A 23,163-nucleotide genomic window follows, 5' to 3' on the forward strand; every position below is an offset into this window, starting at 1 on the left:
GCCGTCGTACGTAAGCGCTTCGCCGCGTCTGACGAGGACGCGCCCCCGCTGTTTTAAAGCGGACTTGAGCCGAGCGCTTGGAAGACAGAACAGGGAGGAGAGAGCCCGCGTGTGTCAGTGCGCCGAAGGACGAGGGAGAAGCTGCTGAGAGAACGACGCTGGGAAACCTCCCCACCGAATCAACGCTGTGCTCGAGGGCGGCTGTGGAGCGGCGCTGTCTGACCGAGGCTCGCAGTGTGCGTCTCGCTTTCGTCGCTACAAGCTTCACCGGACGTCGTTTGCATGAAACTGTGGCCAGGTGAGACTCCCCAACACTTGACCTGAAATGTTTCACAGAGTTGGTCGCGTGCTGCAGGTGCGATTGAGGTGTCATGGATGTTTGAACTCTTTAACTCGCGACGCTCTTTTTGTTTCTGTTCGAGTCCAAAATGAAGTCAGTGATCCCCACAATCTTACAACGTCCGTGCCGTGGTCGTGTCACGCCGTCCACGTGAGGCTGCTGTGAGGAGAGGTTTGCTTGTCACGTGTGTCAATATGTGATGCAAATTCGGAAAGGTGTTTGTATTTCCACGGACGGGACTCACCGCGGTGTGTCCACTTGGTGCTCGGGTGGAAGTCGCTTTCCCTCCCTCCGCACGGGTCAACTTGGACTCGAGCGAGCCTTGTCGATGTGTGACACACTGACAGAAGCCTGCTATTGTTTGGCTGGAGAAATGTTTCGGTGGTAGAATGCGAAGCTGCTTCCTGCAACACAATGGGGGCCACCGTTTGAACGGACTGCTGTTCCCGGGGCCACTCACTTCTGAGGAGGCTTGTTGAAAGAATGCCGGAGAAACGGGAAAAAATAGAAGGCCAGCACAATGGAGCGCACCGGGTCTGTGGGCCGGGAGACAATGGGGGTCCTGGAGACGTGGTTGCATAACAAGGTCACAGAAGTCCTCCTGTACATGGTGTGTTGTGGAAGTGTTGGCCAGTTTGTGATGGCGTCAGTGGCCCTCTGAGGCCGAGGACAAGGCTCAAGCTGTCAATAGTTAATAGAAGAGGTAAATGAATATTCTGGCGCTCAGACTGCCTGACTACAGTAACTCATCGTTCTCGCTGGTTTTTCCACACTTCAACGTCCCAGCGACTTCACGAGTCGCACACAGTCTCTTAATGTTTCACATGATTCTGTCTGCAGATAAAAGCAGTGGATGCAGCTCTGCTCCATCCGTGGAAGACAGGTGGATGAGCGGTTCAGTCCGTGAAGAGGACAAGCCAAGCAGGGAGGCGTACACCCCGGAGAAGATCTCCCCCAAGTCCAGACTGAAACGCAACATGTCCCTCAGCACCCTCCAGCTCATGCAGACCCTGAAGAACTCCCCCGCTGCCCTGCGGCGTCGCTTCCGCCGGGACCGCACCGAGTCCCTGTCGCACGGCGACCCACTCTTCAAAGTCCATTACCTTGGCACAGAGAAGATCTTCTCTCTGGACAGAGAGCAGGCACAGGATGCCATAAGCCACCTGTTGGAAGGGATCGCCAACGGGAAGAAGCTGAGCAAAGATCACGCCCTCGTGGTGCGGCCCAGATACGTGGAGGTGAAGGAGCTGAGCACGGGCCGGCAGCTCACCAAGACGTACCTGCAGGACATTGCGTACTGCGCGGCAGACGCCAACAGACCCAACGTCTTCTTGTACATCTGCAAGCATCACGGGCAGCAGCTGCAGTGTCGAGTGTTCTGGTGCAGCCGGGCTGAGAGGGCGAAGGACATGACCGCCTGTCTGGCGCATTCCTTCCAGCGGGCGCTCAGCGATTGGCAGCAGGACGGCTTGGCCACGCTGCCCGGGGACGTCAAGACCAAAACTTTGGAGGAGTCCTTCAACTCTCCGGTCAACACCAAGAGCTCCACACTTCCTGCCAGTCTAGGAAAAGGTGAGAAATTCAAACTCCCCAGTCTGTAGGCGTCTCAACGATTCCATCGTCTCATCCAGAATTTCTTCTTTTTTTTTTTTTTTTAACGTTGCAGTTCGATGGAAGAAAAGAGGCTCGGTGTCTCGGAGCCCCATCAAGGTCAGGAGAGGATCGACCTCAGACAGCTGGAACTGAGCTGCTGCTTTGACTCATAACGGACAACTGACGACGACCTCACTGGCACCGATGTGACTGGATGGACAGACGGGACTGGACGACTCTGGAGTTTTTGGTGGCATTCAGACGCCGACTCAGCTGATGGTGGAGAGGCACAGCTGTCACCGGAACTCGGGACTTGGCTGAGGACAGTATGTTTGACACGTTGTGTTCTCTGAACTGGAAAAAAGATGACAGCAGTCTTACTTTCACAAGATTTTGATGTGATCTTTTTAACCTTACCGCACGTGGCGGCTCATGTTCCCCTCTGGCAGAGGGCTGAAGATGTGCGTCTCTGTTAGGATTTTATTGAGAGCCCACACAGAAGCTAACTGCAACACTTTATTGAACGTCGCTGACACTCACTTGGGAGCACATTGAGAAGTTGGAGCACATCAAAGAGGTCTCTTCTGATAACAAAGTCAATACACGCTCATCCATCCACGTGGACAAATGGCCAGCCATGACTCTGCGATTCGGTCCTGAACACAGGAACGCTGTGTTCCCTCGACATGAAATATGTGGCCATGCACCTGCATTCCAACCTAGGGGCTGGAGACTCTTCCTCCCCTGCTGCTTCCAAACGTGACACTGCATTGTGAGCAGCGGCTGGTGTGTGCTTTTCACTTTACTTGTTCAGAAGCTATAAAATGTGCTGTGAATGCTTAAGCAGACTCAACGGACGAGCAAGTGCCATATTGTGTGACGGCCTTCCTTCGCAGAGTTTCTTGTCTACCGGTTTACAGGCGTCACGTGGTTCACCTCGGGAATACCATTTGTGTGTTAGGACCATGGTGAATATTCTAGATTTTAAACGGGGAACACGTCTTTCAACAGTGGCGCCACTACTTTTTTTTTTTTTTTAAACTGTATTTATGATGCATCTCATCGACTACAAAAGCACAGTTGAAGTGCCTGCTTTATTTTATCCTTGTGATGTTTTTGGTGTCGTTGTGTACATACTTAAATATGTATTTTATGAACTATTAAAGCTTTTTATACAAGATGCTTTGGAGGCTTCTGGGCTTGTTCTTCACACAAGTGGGACTTTTTACGAGGCAAATATTTAGTGTCCGACCCCAGAGGAGCATGATGAATGGGGCTGTTTTTGGTTGTCAACTTGAAGGCGGCGGGGGATTGAGAAATGTTTTCATTTCTAATCTCAATCATGTGACTTGTTTCCCAGGGAGCCTTCCAGGACCTGGTGCACGTGGGAATCGGCTTAAGCTTTGGGCATGACTTCATAGTGGAAATTGAAGATGGGGTCATGAAAAAGAACTCCAAACATGTTTAGGTTTTCTTCAGTGCTAAATGATCTTGCTGGTCGCTTCTTTTCACGAGAGCCTGCTGTTCTACCTCCAGTAGTGAACGGACATGCAGTCTCCTCAGTGGCTTCACCTCATCCAGCACTGAAACACAATTTATATATCTCAGCATGAGCACCATAGAATGAGTTTTGTCTTCATAATGAGCCTGGATCTACCTGCTCACAACCTATGTATACATGTTGATAGTAAAACAGCTATAAAGATAAAAGTTATGGTTAAGGAACACTGGAGAATGCAAGGTTCTGCAGTCACAAAGTTAAATAATCGCACAGGATTACCATTTTTAACTAACATTTATCTACACCCACTTCGTTTATCGAGGAGCTGAAATAACATTTCACGACATACGATATACGCACTGGAAAAAAAGGTCGAAGGTCTAATAGTAAGGTCTAATCCATACTTGGCCTAGTGGCGCCATCTGCAGGATATAGCTTTAATTACAGCTCATGTCTCTACTCTTTATTAAAAAATTTGTTGAAAAAAAAAAAAAAAAAAAAAAAAAAATATATATATATATATATATATATATATACACGTTACATATGACATGTGCATTTTAGTTTTCATACCTTTATCATAGTGCAGCTCATCACGGTTCCCATACACCACATACATCTCCAGGAAGTTGAGCAGCGCTCCTGTGACCAGGAAGCGCTCAGTCACTGGAAGACTTTGAATGTAGCGCATGTCCAGGGCAAACGGGTTGGAAGGAGCAGGGACGGTGCAGAGACACACCAGCTCGTTGATAATGTCCCACACACGAATACCTTGAGAACGACAACAAAGCCTTTCCATTCGAAAAAAAACTCAGCAGACTTTTCCACAGTGGAAGGTAAAAACATCTGCTCTTGATTTAGCTGAATGGAAAACCGTAATTCCTGCAGCGCAACAGTCCCCCGCTCCGGTTCCAGCTTTATTTCCGTACCTCGAGTTTGCCAGTCTGAGATGGACTTCAGTTTCATGGGGGTGTCCTTGACCATGGAGTCCGTGCCGCCGATGTTGACCAGGCGCTCGTGGTTGGAGCGAATCCACGCGTGCGGGCGACCGTACTTGATGTATCCGGCCAAGAGGAAGAGAGTGCAGTTGACCTCCTGGAGAGAGACGGCCAGTGAGCCCATCAGAAACACGTGATGATTTCAGTCAGACACAACTGTTGCTTCACTTACTGGCACGGCGATCTCTCTTTCACTGGGGGACGCTGGGAGGAGATGCTCCTCGCTGGTGGGCTTCCTGACAGAATGATGCCAGGAGGAAACCGTGGAAAAAAGAACTCAGCTGACAGAAACACCAGATCAATGAAGCCTGTTTTATGACTATTTATCTTGCTTGCTGCTGTTTAAGATCATCAAGATAAATAATGATTTTCAACAAAACTCAGTGCTGCCCCCTGCAACAACAATCGACCAGTTACATGCTGTAACAAGAAGGGTGAAGGAGCAAGATGGTTATTATAAACCATTGTACAGCATGGTGTTATACACTGAATGAAAGAGACAAATAAAGATGGTAACATAAATAAATAAATAAGATCGTATGATGGCAGTGCAGCAAAAGAACTTTTCTTTCTTATGATCATGTTATGACATGGAAGCAATGGGCATGTGAACTTTCACACACCTTTCTTATTGATGACATTCTCAAGACTAGTGTGAACTCAACTCTCTAGTGAAACGGATGTGATCTGAGAAACCTTTCAGCAGGAGAAAGCTGAAGGTTCAACCTATTTGCATTAGTGACTACAGACATGAATACTGTCAACTATTCATCATTCCGATAAACCGAGCTTTTTAAAAAGGTTCTGTAGAAATGTGGCACACAGACCTTATTGTGAGCGGCGGCGTCTTGGTGTGTGAGTGAGCGTAAGAGGCCGGAGGGTCCGATGGTTCTCCAGGTAAGGGGGAGCTGCTGCGGCTGCCCAGGCTGGGTGAGCTGCTGCTGGGGGACGTGCTGCTGCTGTCGCAGCTGCTGCTGCCGGATGTGTAGGAGGATGCTCTGGAAACCATGAAGCCTGGGGAGCGCCACCCCTGGAGCCAGAGGTATAAATGTGAAACAACCCAGAAAAAAAAAACTGTACTGAGCAGGGATGGAAAACATATTTGAGAATTTGCAGCTTTTAATCAGACTCTTGGCCTGGTCCCGTTTGAAACACACCAGGTCTTCATTGACGACGGTCAGCAGCAGCTCTTCTTTGCCTCGGAGCCAGGGCTGGAAGTACTTGAAGCCCTGTCAGAGAAACAGATGTCACACGTCCGTAGTGCCACTCAGCACAATGTGTGTCTGCTGCACCTGTAATGACCCCAGTAACGCCAGGTCACCCAGGAAGTGCTGCAGCTTCTTCCTCTGCTCCCGCTCTCTCTTCTGCTCGAACACATGACGTAGACCAGTCAGTCGTTTTGACGACGAGGGACGGTTCCTCCACACCCCCACGTCCTCGTGAGTGAACCGACTACTGTAGAAACCACGACATGCTCCTGACCAGGCTCCTCACGCCTGCTTTCCCTTCTAGACCAGTCCTGCACTGCATGAACCCCAAGAACAACGGATTTGTTTTAAACGGTTAAACGATATATTAGCGATATATGTGGTCAGAAAAAAGATCAGTCCGACAGGCGATGTCACTGTTTAGTATCCTAGCAACATACACGCCTCTAGCCTCCAATCTCGCTCTGCCTTCATGTCTTGATGCGTCTTCGACTTTCAGTTCAAATAAAATACAGAGATCACATGCGAACACGATGAAGGAAGCGCTTTGTTAACGACACCAGAGGCTTACACTGCTCATCTTCCTCCACGCAGCTGGATTGTCCGTCGTTTATAACCCAAGAGGATTTTAACCGCTACAAACGCATTCTTCGTTGATCCATTTCGACAACACGCATCTCGGTTCGGTTCTTGCCGGGTGTTGCCGCTTGTGCTTCTGTTTTCAAGGGATCATGGCGGTGTGGTGCCCCCTAGCTGCCATGTATTCGCACTGCATCTGCACCCAAACAGTAACGGTTAACCGTTTACCTGTTACTGTTTTGTTCTCACTGTTCTAACTTGAAACATTTAATTCTCTCAAACGGCCAAGGCTATAATTTATACATGACAATGAGAGTTAATAAAATAAAAGCAATATTATGAACAACATTTTTCCATGTATAATTAAGATTAATTAATTACAACATTATCACGATTGATTAATTACAAGAAATGATTAAATTAAATTTTATTTAATTTAATGCAACAGTTTGCTCTCCAGACAACAGGGAACCTTTGCAAGTGCAGGAGTTCCCGCTCCACTGATGACACTGATGCACAAGACACGTGGCAGCTAGGATGATAACAACAACAACAAACATGGAGGAATCCCTGAACAAAAGCATCTGTTTGCTTTGGTTCAGGGATTTTCAACACATTCAAAGAGTGTCAAATTACATAAGATGATATAAAAACTTGAATATAGCCACCATTGTGATTTACTGTCAAACTGATGCAAAATAAACACTATTTTGTTGTTTAAATGTTTGTATGGTTCCATCACTTGATTCAGTAATATACCACATTCATTCAAATTGGAAAATGTGGCTTCTTGTGGCAAATAATCTTATACCATTAAACTGCGATTAATTAATCACAAATTCTCTAATTAACTAGATTCATTTTTTTAATCAAATCCGACCCCTAACCATTTCCTTTATACAATCTACAATTTTAGCAGTAATCTCTGTCAAGTATGGTCATCATTTTGCACAGGCACTGTGGCTGAAAACGTTGCCTTTCATGGTAGGATGAAGTGCTCCAGACACACAAACTATTTTTTAAAACAGTTCCGATCATCAGCCAGAGAATGCAGCCAGAAATTCTCACGAAAACACTCATTTTATTCAGTTCAGACAAAGAGGCCTAGAAGGGTGAGCGTGTGGTTTGAGAGGAATCACAGTCTCTAGTGCAAAATCAGCTTGAATAACAGCATAGCAAAAGAAGTGAAGGATTTCCTTCATCAATCTTCATAGAAATACAGCGCTATTGCACTGCAGTGTTGAAATAAACAAAGAAGGTCCTGATTTCTTTGGGGGAGATAGTCACACTGAAACTTGAATCTCTTTTCTCTCCTGAGACTTGGCTTTCTGAGAAAGAAAACGGACAGAGATATGAAAATGAAGAGAGAAACACTGTGTGCATTTTACAAGTTTTTTCCATTAAATTGTGATTACCAGAGTGTTTCTCAGTCCTTTCTCCTTCATATGCAGTCTTCCACTTCCACCTCTGCAGACTGCCAACATCCCAGATTCCCGTTAGAGAGCGTTCCTCAAACATTCTCACGTCTCCTAGTCCTGCCAGCACATCCTGTGTGCACACAAGCTCATTAGTTCATTAAAGTTTTGAAATGCTAACCTTTAATTCGGCAGCACCTTCAGGTTTATAGTGACAGGCTTTGACAACTCAGCATCCTCTCCTTCCTCATAGAGATGTATGATCCTCAAGAGGACTCTGTTGTAGTCCGACTCTGGTGTCACACCCTCACCTGAAATGGGGTTGTCACTATTTTCATGGTGCAAAGACGGAGGAGTGTGTCTTCTTTCCCAGCTCACCCCAGTGAATGTTGTTCAGGTGATCGCTGTGGTTAGAGCTGTAGTTCCATCCGGGCACACTGAGGCTGAGCAGGTGGAGGTTCTGTGGCAGGACCACTGAGGTTACAGGTGTTGACAGCTTCTTCATCTCTGAGAGGTGCAAACACAAAGACGGTCTCCGGAAAGGTTCGGATAACTGCTGCACTTCAGTCATCACAGAAGGTGGCACAGCGCTAACAGGAGCACGTACTTGGTTGGTCAATAACCATGACCACAGGTCTGTGCTGCAGCTTTACCGCCTCCCTTTGATGAAGCTTGGACATGGTGGTTTTCGATCCGACCATCAGCCACAGTGTGGGCAGAACCACAGAGCTGTCGTTCAGCGTCAGGTTGTAGCCGAGATTCCAGGGCAAGTTGTTCCACAGACGGCGGTGGAGCATGACCTAGACAAGTGGTCCCAGTCAAAAAGGAGCTGTGTAGTAGTGACGGTTACTGTCCCAGCGAATGGATTGTTTGTTTCACTCTAACACAGACCTGGGAAAAGGCCCGGGGGCCAAATGCGGCCCTTTGACTGCATTTATGTGGCCCTCCTGGAGTCAAAAAAACTGGAGTAAAACTATAAAACTGACATTGTCTCATTGCCTGTCATTGTGCTTTGTTTTTTGTTCATTATGATGCAACTGAAACATAACTTTCTTGTTTGATTATTTTTCTTAATTGTTTGTCTTTTCCGTTGACTACTTTAGGAGTATTTCTTGTCGCTTAAAATACATCAGAAATGAAAGTAGATTTTTAAATGTATGAGACAAATTGAGAATCTTTAAATGGAATGTGGTTTAAACACAACAAGCCAACATTTTCTGTGCATTTAGCAAGTGTAATTTCATAATCCCTCATGATGTCATCACTTAATTTTTATTTTCAATTTTCTCTTAGCCTCCTTTCTTTGGGTTTGAAGCCCGTCTCAAGGGTCACAATATATAACCTGGCCCCTTAAGAAATTTAAGTGCCCACCTCTGCTCAAACAGAATGCATCTACTGAGCAGGCAATATTCATGCCTACCCAGATTCATCCCTCATTCGATACTAAAAATATAATACCTTTACCATTAGCTGGTATAATACCATTAAAATCAGAAGTGTTTACATATCAGTTTTTTATTCAATACCTTTAGATGTAATTTAAGGAATAACACAAAAATACAGAAAAACACTGAAATATTCATTCATTTGTGTAATATGACATCAAAGAGAAAAAAAACAATAATATAGACTACAGGCCAAAGGTTTTTCCTTTATTTTTACTACTGTCTGCATGGTAGATATATACTGAAGCCATCACATATATGAAGCAGGATATATGGAATAATGTAGCAAAGAAAATAAAAAACTAAATGTTGCATATCTTAGATGACTCAAAACCATGTTGCTATGTAAGTCATGCAGTCATGAAAACATTGAATGAGAGGTACGTCCTAACTTTTGGCCTGCACTGTTTATTTACTTATTCATCTTTTTAGTGGTCTTTAGCAAAGCTTATCATATATAAGTACACTCACCTCCAGCTGTCCGTCGGCTTGGCTGGAAACTCCATGAGCTCGGTCGCTGAGCAGAACCACTCTGCTGAGGTCATCCTCTATGAAGGCCGCTCGGGTCATGGGATAGTAGTTCTGTAATTGGACGCAGGAATCAGGCCAGTGGCTGAAACTGAAGATCTAAAAGATGCACTTCCCCACATAAAGGGGCCAGTTTTGGTTGTGATGATAATTGTTATTGCTATTACTATGGCCTATTGCTGGTGCGATCCAAGCTACATCGTCACAAGTTTAAACCCCCGCAGAGTATTTAGTTCGACTGGTGTCTCACCCTTGCCAAGGTGTTGTTAGCAAACTTCCTGTACTTCCTCTTCATCATTTGATAGCCGTTGTCATCGGTGTAGAGCGTCCTGTTGTTCCCCAGTGAGGTGCTGGTCAGCAGGATGACCTCTGTGTTGAGCTTGAGTGGGCCCAGTGAGTAGCTCTGCTCTAGTCGATGACACGCCGCTTCCCTTCCACAGAATCCTGGCACGCGTGTGATGATGGAGAAAGCCGGATCCTTGTCCGCTTCCTCTCTTGATGATGGAACACAGACAAAGATTAGTGAAGCCGGATACTGTTTTCAAAGGCATAACCCTCTACTTTATTCAGGCATCTACGTTTTATGAGAAAACATTAAATGTCATCATTACACACCTCATCACCAGCTACACTGCCACACGCAGAAGTGGAAGCTAGAGTTTAGCACATTAATGTGCACGTAAAAACCAAGATTCTATTGAGAACTCGCCTTCACCTCCGTCGTACCTCACTGAGAGAAAGGCATGCAAGCAAGTGATGGCCCACCTGTAGAAGTACTGGCGAATTTCAGTCACAATCTTCCCTGGGAAAACCTCCATCTCCACGGCCTCATAGGCTCGCACTGCGGACACATTGGAGCTAAAGATGTAGTTATCAGAGATCGGCCCTGCTTTCACATCCCCGTTTGCCCGGTACTCCCAGAAATCCTGCCTCATTCGCACTCTTCTTTTTTCTGGTCTGCAACAGAGGGGGAAAGTCAGCATGAGGGCATCAGAGAGTGAACTATGCAACACTGCTGACTTACAAATAAGTGATGCTGTGGAGTAAGTTGGAGTCTTGGTCAAACATTAGCTTGTAATAGTCGTTGTGAACTGGGAGGAGCCTCCGCCCAGGTCTGTTCCATTCTTTGACATTCCGTCTTTCAAAAATGACTCCTTGGGCTACGAAGGTGGGGCGGCACATGGACTCCTGTGCGCAGGGACTCCCTGAAAACTGAACGGTGTACTTCTTCTGCTGAAGACCACCCAGGTCAGCCACGAAGAAAAGGTCATAGGTCACATTTGACAACACTGACCTCTGAATCTGAAAGAAAGCATGCAAGGATGTAAAAAATCACTTTGTTTGGATTGATTGAAGGCTTTTAAGAGACATGTATCTATCCAACAATGGAGAGCCATCCTGAGAATTTAACCAACATAGCTCCTTTTAACAAATTAGTTTATAACTTTCAAAGACGCAGTTAAAAAACAAATGAAGTTCTATAACTTCATCTACGTGCAACAACACAAGTACATCATGCTCCCACTCCCAGTTGTGATTGATCCAGCTCATGCAACATGAGCAGTCAATGAGAATGAGCATTAAGGGATTGTGACTGGAATATAAAGTTGCTTTTGAGCAAGGTTAAGCTCATACAGACCAACGTGTCGAACTAGAAGTGGTGCATGCACTTGCTAGGTTCACAAACACCTCCACCCAGTCACATCAATTGGATGTGATTATTAAATGCCATTATTAATGCAATATAGTTGGAAAGAATTAAAATACAAAACACACAAAAACATGTTTGCTGGTCTTCCTCAGTATTTAAAATGTCTGAAGGTTTCTCAAAATCAGTGCATTTCTTTTTGTTGATGAGGCAAAGAATGTAACCACCTGGGAAGGTACAGGTAGTCTGCCGTCTTCAAAAACGGCAGCAACTGGAAACCCAACAGTGATGTTGATGACAGTTGTGATGTTCCACGCCAATGGATTGTAGACAATGACGTGTTGCTCCAAAGTTTTAGGACCATCTGCTCGGAGACAAAAGCAGCATGAAGTCCAGTTGTTGATTCATGATGCCTTTCTTCATTACATGCCTCCTTTGTTTCTTTACACTATCATCATCTTGCTGAAAAGGTGTGTACGTGACACTCAATGATATGCTTAAGTTTGAACTTGAAATTAAACGCCAACCTTGTTCGGAGGTTGAGCTGAGGGGAGCAGGGTTTGGATGCTTGTGGGGCAGCAGAAAGAGAGCAGCCAGCAGCTCCTCCACCTCCATCATGGCCTGCGACAGGTGCTGCATGTACATGTCTGCCACTTTAGGGGACTCTGTGCCGGTGATGCCATCGTGATGCTGGACCTATTTACATGGGAATATGTACAGGGAAAAAAAAACATTGTCAGATGACGGAACATGCTCACAAATTTTCATTCATTTTCAAAAGTTAACCTAAAGAGTTTCTTGAGTTTCGCTTTTTGCAATTTGAGATAGGAATTACTTAGAAGGAGTAACAACTGAACTTTGTCCTGTCAGGACAGTACAGTAAGAAAAATGACCTTGTTGTTGGACAGTTATTACTCACAATGCTGTTATCAAAAATAATTTGATTATAACTAAATATGTCATATTTCCATGTCCTACTCGGCTGGAGACTGTATTGTTATCCTGCCCTGATTTCATTGAGCAGTTTAGCAATATACAACATCTGCAGCAACCATTAAACATGAATATTTTGACACAATGTCTGTATAAACTTCAATGTTTGAATATATTTGATTCTTCTCACTGTTGCACATAGCGACAGTGGCTTATGTTGATCAGCTTTCCTCTGGGCTGTTAATACATCATAATTTGTTCTTGAACACACGTCACATTTTAGGTCACTTTTTACACAATTTTCTCTATTATTCTGTCACGGAACAATCCTGACAAGCACCAAACTTGTGTATGAGCCTGTGAGTTAAGTGTTGTTTGTAGTTTCTAATATCCCAAATATGGATTTTATGAAGTGAAATGGCAGAATGATTTTGGTGAACACCTTTCACTGAACTATGCTGCCACTGTTTCGAAATCTCAAGCTGATGCACAGGTGTGCAGCACCTCACCATTGCTCACACACTTCTTTTTCTTACTGAAATATACTCAGCCTATTATATTGATTTCATTCCAGATAACTATGTCCACACGTCTCCTCGAGTGCACACTGTCAAGTTTCCTGCAAAGGCAGCATCTACTGTTGCCAAATGCTAGGAATTCAATGCCAGACAACAACACTGTATGTAGCAGTTCATCAATGAATGTGTCATGTATGTGTCATGAACTCAACAACACTTCTCGTCCACAAATACTTAATTTTAGGAGGGTAATTTGTTTTGGACTGATGGCTCCATGCTTGATTTCCTGGGATGGAAAGTACGCAGCTAAGCGACTGTGGTTCTGGAGAAGAGCGTCTAGAGATCAGCCTCAACAATACATGACAATTCAACATCATTTTATTACAGAGCACATCAGAGATCTGGTATTTTATTTGATCTCCATCTGTTATTATAGCCGCATTATCAAACAAAGGCAATGCATTAAGTATAATATGTGTTGCAGGTCAACAGCAAGATCTAATTTTCATGAGTGGATCATTGTACACACAACTGAAGCATTGCTTTGCTGAAAACATAACAATGTTTCAAATAACACTCAGACTCCGATCTGTCATGAAACTCTTCCCTTTAAGATATAATACAAAGAAAATGGTGGGTGTTTGATATTTTATTTACACTTAAGGACATTATGTCATGATGATTCACATTTCACCCTAATAATAATTAATAATACTTACAACAATGATAACGCATTTATTGGCTTCTGATGCATTCATTTTGGAAGCTTGATTCTTTTATTTTTATGTTTAGATGTTTAACTATTCTTTCGGTGAGGAAAATGAGATATAATGTACATATAATGTATGTTTGATATGTTACTATTTAATGTAACTTTTGACTTAAAATATTAGGTTCAATTAATCATCAGACTGTTGATTTTATTATCTAATGATATTAGTGATGTGTTAGTTTTGGAGAGTGCTTATTCAATTTGATGTTGGACAGGAGAAGGGTTCAATACCAAAACAAAAGCTGCAATGGACAAGTTTCATATACTACCATGTAATCATAGTCAGAAAAAAAAGAGCTAAAATGCAAATCTCTGACCTCAGCCACAGCCCACCGCAGAGCTCTCAGCTTGTCCAAGGCCCACTCCTTCGCTACAGGTCCGTCAGGGAAACTGATCCTGTAGAGTGTGAAAAGAGTCTCCGCTGCATGCAGCCGGGCACTGGCCCGACGTGCTACCCCCTTCAGGGTGTTTCTGGAAGCGTAGAACCCGGTCCAGGCCTGATACGGTTCTAGTTGATAAAACAGATCACAGGTCTTCAGCCAAAGATATCATAACAACAATAACACTGGCTTCTCACCGGTGGAGTAGGGCAGGAAATCTCCACTGCCACGGACGTCCCAGACCAGATCTGACTGATGGACAGCCTTGAAGTACTCACTGAGTGTTGCATACTGCACAGTCAGACCAAAATCTTTGCTATTTTGATTGATGTACTTCATTAAAGGGTCCATGTTGCTGAACTGCACTGAGGAGTTGTAGAACTGTTTGTCGCAACCCTGGAAAATTTAAAGCAACATCAGACAGAGAACGCTGTGCTGCTTCACATATCTTGAATCATTGAAGAGCATTTGTAAAACAGGATTGAGAAGTCCAATTTAACAATGCCTCTTCTTGGTTGACATGTTCTATAAAGTGTTACTGGGGCCAATACCTCGAAGACACCTCCAGGTTCTCATTATTAACTAATGACAGCAGTATCATTAGTTGACACTCAAACAAAAAAAAACATCCAGTCGTGTTTCCTTCTGTTGAAAAGTATCCCTAGACTCAGGCCCTCACAGGCCGACTTTGAAAAGCTTATTCATGGGTTCATATTCTCCCACCTGAAGGATTGTAACTCTCCCCTTATTGTCATCAAAAAGAAATCTCTCTCACGCCTCCAGTTGGTTCAGAACTCAGCAGCAAGTCTTCTAAATAGCTCTAACACAGGGAGGCTCATCACTCCAGTGTTAGCTTCTCTGCACTGGCTCCCTGTCCACTTTTTCAAAATTTTACTGATAACCTTAACAGCTCGTCTTGGCCTGGCTCAACTACATTGTAGAACTGCTGACCCCCGAGAAGCCAGCCAGGACCCACATGACTAGTTGTGCACAAGTCGAGTCTAGACTTAAGTCTAGAGGGGACAGAGCCTTTTCTGTCAGGTCTCCTTCAGTCTGAAACAGTCTGCCAGAGGAGACCTGTACCACCACCTATAAATCCCTGCTAAAAACTCACATTTATAGGCTTACATTTATGTAATATCCTCCTCGCATTTTCTTAGTTCTCACTCACTGAAGGCCTAGCTGTCCACCGTTGTGGTCGCACAAGTGAAAACATTCATTGCTGTTTTGCCTGTACACTTTGTGAAAAACGTTCTAAAAAGTGCCATATAAATAGTGCTTTATTAGCATTATTATTTTGGTTTTAAAAGTCATTTTAAAATAAATTGTAAGGTATGGAAGTAAATCTAAACAGCATTTTTGGAGAAACATCTACATTAACATAAGCCCCTTGAAACTATCCACGAGACCCTCAACATGATGGTGTTCTCCCCGTCAGAAATCCCGGCAAACGAGAGGTTTTTTATTACATCAGAAAAAACCTCCTCACTAGACCGAACCAAGGCAGAGATGTGTCTGTTTTGCATCAGATCAGAGACGCAATGCGTGATTCAAGTTAGTTAGTCTAACGTTTCCTACTGTTATGATCTCAATTGACACCAGTTGCGTGTGCACATGAACAACACATTTCATAGGAGAAGCCTATGTCAAATACTCCAATGCGTCTGCCTGCGATGGCGAGACAGAACCGAGCCACATCTCTGTCCTTAAACCAGTATTGCGCTCAAAAGCATTTCGAACACAGACTCATCAATGCCGCCATTACTGCCTTCACTCCCAGCTTTAAGTTTAATGTGAGTCACAGACATATTATCTTCCAGTGTAGGTGGAAATTCTTACCCATGGCCAAAGCACATGGTTAGTCCGAAACCATGCCGCCCTCTGCTTGATATTGGCCACCATAGTCTTAGCATACGCATGAACCGTCTCCTTGGTGACCGGCAGGCTCATGTTGGGATACACTCCATCTTTAGGTGGATCTGGAAACAAGGCAACGCCATTCCAGTAGAAGCCAGAGCTGAGGAGTAAGATCATGCGTCACATGTTTTGATTCAAGTATCAAATGCACTGAGAGCCACCTGTTGGAGAAGGGCAGATAAGAGGGAGTGCAGTAGCTGAACTGGTCCATGATGTGAGTGAAGATCTCCTGCTTCTTTTTGAGTGTTGGGGACCCCTGCCATACAAACTCCAATTGCTGTAGTAGTTAGTAAATGAGATGTAAACTCTGAACTACAGTGTTATCGAAACATTTAAAAACTGATATGAGGACCTTATGTTTCTGCATGAAGTCTTTTAGGTCGTAGTCGATACGGGAGATGAGATGAGCATTGAATCCAGCTAAAGCAAACAGGACAGGCGTCGTGGCAGATGCTCCAAATGGGTCCACGTGCCATGAAAACTGAGGACGCACCCCAAACGTCTGATAAAGAAACCCATGGCCTTCTGCAGAAAAAGAACAGACATTTTCAGACAAAGTGCATCTTAGCAAATCCATGTATATAGGTTAAAGAGGTGTAAAGGGACCTGTTAGTTGCAATATTTCATCCTCCAGATCCGTTACTGCTTCATCATGCATCACTTGGCCACCAATGATAAACTCAAGGCGGCTTTCTTTGATGAGCTGCCTTACCTAAAAAGGACGCATAATTTGCCAGTCACTTTAATAAATAAGAGAGCAAAAAACAAGACTTAAGTTCCCACTTGTTTCTTGTGAGACTCGGTGGCTACATAATTCCACCAGAGTCGGAAGAACTCCTGCTCCACAGCTATGAATCTGCGGTCCTTGGCCTTCGACAGCTCCTCCGTCACACTGGTATACACATTGGCAGCATAAGCATGCATGCTTTCCTAAGCTCAGACAAAAAGACAAGAAGCAGTTAGTGTCCTGATGATAAAGTTGTGTCTGGGCTACCAGGAAGCGCCTTGGAAGAACAAGATTGGAAACAGGTGTATCGCAGGGACAGCTAATTTGTACCACAAACTGAAAGGGCTGGGGAATGATAAATAAAGTTCCTTGATCGATTCCTTGAAGTTTGAATACAAAGTTGGGAATATCAGACTCAAAGGTTTTGACATGTAGAAAGGAGAGCCAGGAAACATCAACAAGGAATGTTGGAAATGGAAGTAGAAGGTAAAAGACAAAGGCGACAACCAATGAGGTGCATTTATGTGGTAAATGAGGACAAGAATTGAAAGAATGTGAAAATAAGATAGACAGGCTGACTCACTGTGGCAACCGATAATGTGAAATACAGAAAGAAAAAAAAGGATGTCTTTATTTGTTCATCGTAAAATATTGTATATTGATTATAGGACTAGTTAGTACCATTCAAGCATTCTAAAATTTATGGCTGTATATTCTATGTCTAACATTTTAACACTAACTTACTACTAGTACTAATAATAACAGCATCAACAAACACGAAGAACACTAAAAATAATACAGATTTTCTTAAACAATGTATTTTCAAATCATGTTTCTGCTCTTACTTGCAATAACTGTATACTCTGGAAGACCCAACCAAATATAAGTACTTTCAGGAAGTTACCTGAACTGTATAAACCCAGCCAACGTCCATGTGACTATGAGGAATTACAAACGTCTGAATCGGTGTGTCATAGTGTGCCACAACCCAATGGCTATAGCCGCAAAGAAAATACAAAAATATGAATAAAAACGACATGGTCTCCACTCAGGGATGGCAAAAAAAGCAATCCTTCAACTTCCCTATTATTGTTGTTGATGTCACGTGACAGTCAGACGTTGGTACGGCAAGGCAGGGAGAGCATATTTAAAAGAAACAGTTTGACACGAATGTTTCCTGCTAGACGCTTTGTCGTCAATACCTTGCAATCGTTTGCGTCGTATTCAAATCCTCACCGGCAGTTTGAGTTGCCAATTGTGTATTTCACTCGTTGTGCCTTTAACAAAGAACAGACATCTCTTCTAGCAAAATTAATTCGAGGAAAGTTAGCTGTCGTGAACGCTGCCCTTTAACCCGGAAGTTATTATATCTCTGCGTATGTTTGGAGGTGATGTGAGTCTTTAAATGTAACTTAAAATGTCTAAAAACACAAGGATTGCGCTGGTGTTCGGTGGTTTTATCACGGCAGTCGCTGCGGCTTTTTACCCCATATTCATCTACCCGCTGACACACAAAGAAGAGTACCGTAAGTGGAGACGAGTGAGGGGTCATGAGTCTGTTAGACAAGAACATGCGACGTTATCAAATCGTCTGGAGTGATCCGTATTCATTTCACGAGAAAGGAAAATCACACCTGATAATAAATTCGGTCACATTTATTTACGCGACAAATTGAGTTTACAACGTGAGTCTTCATGAATACTTCTTTGTGCCAGGAGCAGTCCAGAGAGTGAACCGGGCTGGAATTAACCAGGCAGACGTGCAGCCAGCAGGTGAGCCAGCCGTTTCACTCAGGACTCATGTACCACTTCGTCATGCGTGCGTTACCTGTTTTCCATTTATAGATGCACTACGCTCTGCGTTTGAGGTGATAATTATTCTTAGTAATACCGCTGTGTAGTGTTTTGTTATACTGCTATGGTGCATTTGTCAATGTTAACCTGGTATCACTACCTGACTTGAACAGGATGGCCTCAGATTTAAATGGACATACCTAAAGAGCAAGTTTTTGACAAGAATTCGACTACTGATTTCGACTTAATCTCATTGCTTCTAACTCCACATTTCAAACCACAGGCCCAAATGGCCAAATCTGACCCTCACAAGCTTTAAATATGCATCAGTGGTGCTAGAATTCAAGTGAATACTAATTTAAAGCCACTTTGAATGCATGTCAAATGTCATTGGCTCGTAAAGATCTCAGTCTTTTGAGTTTTGCTATACCACAACCTGTTCAATCTTGTTTGTTGACTTGCAAACTTCCAAAAGGTAAGAAAGAGGAGATGGAACTGAATTTGATGAAATATAGGAAAGAAGGTATGTTTGTGCTTTAAGGAGAAAAGACAGTATAAATAATTTAGCCACAGAGGTGCTTTTATACTATCACACTTTGTTCAGACACCTATTTCCTGTTAAAAATATGCCTTTTGAAGAAGGCTGTAGAAATATTGTTCAACTCAAAATGTGGCCCCTTATGTTGTTGAGTTGGACACCTTTGTTTTGATTGTAAATGTGCCCTTATTTTCTAAGGTCAGATTGTTCAAAAACCTTTCCTTCCGCTTCCTCTGTCATCTATTCAACAGTTTTTAACCTGTTACTACATACCCAAAGTTGTTAGTTGTCCGGGTAAAAAAATAGGTCCAGGAAGTAACCATTTTGTTTTTGTAATAATACCTAAAAACCCTTTTGCTTTTTTTCTACCTCTTGTTTGCCTTCAGGTGTGAAGATCTGGACGGACCCTTTCAAGCCTTCGGACAAGTGATGACACATCCTGAAGAATGTTTGGGCTATTTCGTGTTCTTGCTTTATTTGTTGTGGACTAACTGAAATAAAATGGAAAATTGATATTTGTCTGTGTCCTTGAACTTGATGGCCTCTTTTAAACCCTAACAACAGGGGGCGCTCTTGTCTTATGTCTGGATTATGCTTCGGGTTCTGTTGGTAACTTCAGAAAAGCTGCCCGTGTCCAAAGGCCTTGTAGTGGTGTATAATTATGAGGGAAAATAGCACGACAATGAAAAAAAGGGATCATTTAAATTTGGTTTGATGTTTCTGAGAAAATATGTGGAAAGAGTTCTGGAAAAGGACAGAATGAGTAACTTCAGCACTTCAGCTTCACTTCCTTTCCTCAGTCTGGCGGCTTGTTGAATGACCGGTCCGTTGTCTCATTCAGAATCTTCAATGTGATCCAGTCTCCCTTTATAAGTCCAAGGGAACAGTAAACGGCCAGAACTCCAAAAGTTTCTTTTTTTCCTTGCACTTTTGTGGTTTCCTGACATTGACCAGTACAGAGACGAGTGCGTCTCCATCGAGAAAGAAGCTCAGAAGGAACTAAAGTATGTGTTTATGGTCCTTCAGAGATGCTGCATTTTCATAGTTGACCTTAAATCTGTCAGTCCATCATGCAGGCTGAACTTTTTTAGGGATGTTTTTGAGGCCTGTGGTGAGAAAATGCCAAACATCACTAGCGACCGCTCTCTGTCTCAACTCCCCAATCAACAAGCCCCATTGTTTATGAGAGCTTGTTATTGTTGGGCTGCATTCAGAAACAAGAAAAAATTCAAGAGGCCATGGTGTGGAGGAGTCCAAAGTAAAGAGCGAGCGAGGGGAGAGTATGAAGAAAGGGGGGGTGAGGAAAAAGCTGAAATTCCTCTCATTCCCTGCTGGTGTTTTCCAGATTCCTGAAGCCACAAGTCCTCCGTTTTGTGAGTGAAGTAAGCAACCAGAGGGGAAGTGAGAGGAAGAGAAGCACATTCTTGAAGCGGCGCGTCACAGAATGGCACGAGAAGTCGGGACTCTGCTCCTGGCGAGTAGGTGACAGGTTCTCTCCGTTCCACAAAGTCACTGTGCTTCTCATCCTGACGGCGTCACATCTCTTCACATATCCTACTTTTCTGTCCACATATGTAACTTGGGCAGTACTTTTTTTGCCTGTGGAGAAAGTTGGGACCTTAACAGCATTATCAAGAACCATTCTGAATGACAGGTGTGCTTGGGTGATGAAGATGTTGAGGTGTGGTTTTGAAACTGAGGACTGTCTGATGGAATGGAATCAAATAACAGAGGATTTTCTTAAAATATACTTTTTCTCCCAAAAAAGATTGTGCCACCAAGTGAACGTTTCCTGGACTGGATTCATTATGACTTTTGAACTTAAAAGCAGTGTGTTGAGCATGAGGGCCAACTCTTCCATACGATTTTGCAGTTATGAGACACGAGACCTACTGACTGAGAGTAATAACAAACTCATACTGTGAACTTTATTTATTCTTGTCAGACACTTAATGCACACCTAAGGTCAGCTGCATACTACAGAGTTTGCGCTACGGCTTAAAATAGACACCATCGTCTTTTTAAAGATGAACTCTCATGTGATCAAACATGTGAAAACATCGAAACAAACTAACACAACGCACATCATGGAGGTGGACTTGACCGTGATGGTATTCAGTGTATTTTTCACAGAAACCTGCTGTCCTTTCAACTCACAAAGACAGGACAGTGTGTTACTTTCGTGTCCTTTTGCACCAAGAACCCAACTAATGCTAGTGGAGAAGTGAACATAAAATGATGATGACCAGAATGTGGAATCAGAGCTGAGCTGTCGGAGAAAATCTGACTGATAGGGACACCCATGTTCGCGAGTCATCCCGAGGTTGAAGATAAGTGAGGAACCTGACATGTGACTAAAGCTGAGTCAAACAGAAAAGAGCTTAGCTAGATGGCAACAGTGGTTGCATGAGTCACGACTGGATTCAACAATCATGGACACCATCGACTAAAATATATATTTTTAAGTGACTTTGTTTGAGAATATAGTTGAGGTGGTTTGGTATGTTTCCTTCATGTGGTGGCTTAAGATTTAATTTAAATTCCTGCTGCCCACGTCTGGGGCTGCTGTATTTGCTGCTTGACACATACTCCCCCTCAAAACTTTCTGAAACACTGCTTCTGGCCGTGTAAAATATTGTACCAGAACTGGATCCACATTCTTGGGTCAGCGTGCACTGGGCTGTGGAAACAGCCAGTGTGAGTGTGAAGCAATGTCCAGGAATAAACACAGAAAAAGTGGGGGTCAGTATTACAGGACGAAAACAAGGAAAAGTACCCCGGTGACAGTGTGGTCTGGATCACTGTTGCCGTGTGTGTGACTGATGAAAGAACTTGAAGAAGTTGAGGAAGCCAGTTTCCCTGGGAGACGAAGTTGCGGTCGTGGAGCTTACTGGAACTCCAAACATCTTGTGTGTGCTTTAGTGTCATGTTCGTGTTTGCCTGAAGCTGCACGGCAAACAGATGATGATGGTTTGTTTCACTTTTGCATCTCTGCTGGCTGGTCGTGAAGGCACCAAAGTTTACTCCAGACTCTTGAATATCTGCAAAGTTTGTTTTGCTCGCTGACAAGATGCTGGAACATCTTTTTTATCTCCATCATAAAATGACTGTTGGAATTCTGGTGGTTTTGATACGACCTTGAGCGTCATGGTACATTCATTTTTATTCAAAGAGGATTTTCTCTGGACCTGACATCCTCAGCCAGCGATAACAAATGAATGTTCCCAAACCAGAGTGGATGTAATGGCTCCACCTGTGCCGTGATCCTCGCCTAGGTCTTGGCTAAGAGTGGTCAGCAGAAGTCAGGAGAAGTCATAAATAGCTTACAGCCCGTGTCCACATGGACATGTTCAAAAAATGTTGAAGCGATTAGCAAGAGTGGAAATCGTGATTATTGCTTCACTTTTCTGAGGAAAATCTTTGTTATGGAGAGAAGTCATCACGCCAACCATCTTTCTCCTTTTCGGGTCTCTTGCCTCCAGGCAATGTCATTCTGGAAACTTTAATTGCGTTTAATTTTGTATTTTGTCTGATGAAACCACACTCACGCACCAGCTCTACTCCCCTCTCCAGTCCCAAACACACTATGTGTGAGCACGCAGTCCATCACTCTACACGGCAGGTGTCTGCTTCGCGACCCATCATAAAGTTAAATATGTCTTTTGGCCTCCGAATGATGGACGACTGCTGAAATTGGCAAGGCTGTCGACAATAGGATCCACTTTGAAGCAGTCCAACGTCTCCTCCACGCCTTAAAAAAAGAAGGTAGCGGAAGCAGAGGGAGAGTGATTTATAAGTCACATGAATACTTGACACGTTCATTTGTAAAAAAAAAAAAAAAAAAGAGTTAAAATCGTTGTTTGCATTAGAAACCACGAAACAGTCTTTGAGCAGCTTATTAACCCACCGTGGGCCAGCCCTCATTCACACTCCCCGACTTTTGGCTCCCCATCTTTCTGAAAATAAACCAAAGTCGGCAATTAAAAACTATACAGTCCAGTTTCTACAGAGCGGTTTATCAGCCGACTATTCACCACTGATTAATAAAAAAGTGTAACTCTATGAGTTCAGAGTTTTTCTTGGATCTTGAGACGGTGGGATGGAATGAATTGCACTGTTGAAAATCCACGCGACACCCTGCTGGTTTTCATGCAGTGCGATGAACTGAATCCTGTTATTAGTGGTCTCTACAAATAGCAAATTAATTCAATAAGTCCAACAGGCATCCTGTAAAAGCAGCTGCTCTCTGGAATAAAATTATAATAGTGATGGATATTTCACACCGCCGTGGCAGTCCAGAGACGCACTCAGTGATTTCAGTACCAGTGG

General features: G+C 43.6%; 4 protein-coding genes across 6 annotated transcripts; 2 read left to right on the forward strand and 2 right to left on the reverse strand.

The window, feature by feature from the left end:
* The first annotated feature begins 78 nt into the window (after window positions 1-78).
* Window positions 79-3,122, forward strand: si:dkey-19b23.8 (low density lipoprotein receptor adapter protein 1). The gene is made up of 3 exons (XM_053861124.1): window positions 79-298; window positions 1,181-1,912; window positions 2,007-3,122. Exons 1-3 carry the CDS (start codon window positions 283-285, stop codon window positions 2,084-2,086), a joined length of 828 nt encoding a protein of 275 aa, XP_053717099.1. The 5' UTR covers window positions 79-282; the 3' UTR covers window positions 2,087-3,122.
* si:dkey-19b23.7 (uncharacterized) lies at window positions 1,763-6,365 on the reverse strand. Of its 3 annotated transcripts, none has more exons than XM_053861122.1 (8): window positions 6,212-6,365; window positions 5,725-5,796; window positions 5,590-5,661; window positions 5,260-5,462; window positions 4,605-4,668; window positions 4,364-4,529; window positions 4,008-4,076; window positions 1,763-3,516 (listed from the first exon to the last, which is right to left on the reverse strand). In XM_053861122.1, the coding sequence occupies exons 1-8, from the start codon at window positions 6,218-6,220 to the stop codon at window positions 3,398-3,400; spliced, it is 774 nt and encodes a 257-aa protein (XP_053717097.1). In that variant the 5' UTR covers window positions 6,221-6,365; the 3' UTR covers window positions 1,763-3,397. The 3 variants fall into 3 exon arrangements, with proteins under 3 accessions (XP_053717097.1, XP_053717096.1, XP_053717098.1); XM_053861121.1 differs by having other exon boundaries at window positions 1,770-3,516; window positions 4,008-4,205; XM_053861123.1 differs by having other exon boundaries at window positions 1,770-3,516; window positions 4,008-4,205; window positions 5,725-5,956.
* Window positions 6,366-7,122: 757 nt separating this feature from the next.
* Window positions 7,123-17,559, reverse strand: man2b2 (mannosidase, alpha, class 2B, member 2). Its single transcript, XM_053859812.1, has 19 exons — window positions 17,407-17,559; window positions 16,559-16,705; window positions 16,382-16,487; window positions 16,128-16,300; window positions 15,937-16,052; window positions 15,698-15,875; window positions 14,056-14,254; window positions 13,796-13,986; window positions 11,783-11,951; window positions 11,483-11,619; window positions 10,632-10,909; window positions 10,373-10,564; window positions 9,858-10,101; window positions 9,551-9,661; window positions 8,242-8,434; window positions 8,013-8,141; window positions 7,833-7,945; window positions 7,635-7,767; window positions 7,123-7,547 (listed from the first exon to the last, which is right to left on the reverse strand). Exons 1-19 carry the CDS (start codon window positions 17,539-17,541, stop codon window positions 7,444-7,446), a joined length of 3,048 nt encoding a protein of 1,015 aa, XP_053715787.1. The 5' UTR covers window positions 17,542-17,559; the 3' UTR covers window positions 7,123-7,443.
* Window positions 17,560-17,844: 285 nt separating this feature from the next.
* On the forward strand, window positions 17,845-19,342 carry smim20 (small integral membrane protein 20). The gene is made up of 3 exons (XM_053860512.1): window positions 17,845-18,028; window positions 18,219-18,275; window positions 19,221-19,342. Exons 1-3 carry the CDS (start codon window positions 17,920-17,922, stop codon window positions 19,262-19,264), a joined length of 210 nt encoding a protein of 69 aa, XP_053716487.1. The 5' UTR covers window positions 17,845-17,919; the 3' UTR covers window positions 19,265-19,342.
* The last annotated feature ends 3,821 nt before the right edge of the window (window positions 19,343-23,163 follow it).

This window comes from Synchiropus splendidus, chromosome 3 (genome assembly GCF_027744825.2).
Source record: "Synchiropus splendidus isolate RoL2022-P1 chromosome 3, RoL_Sspl_1.0, whole genome shotgun sequence".
Lineage (NCBI taxonomy): Eukaryota > Metazoa > Chordata > Actinopteri > Syngnathiformes > Callionymidae > Synchiropus > Synchiropus splendidus.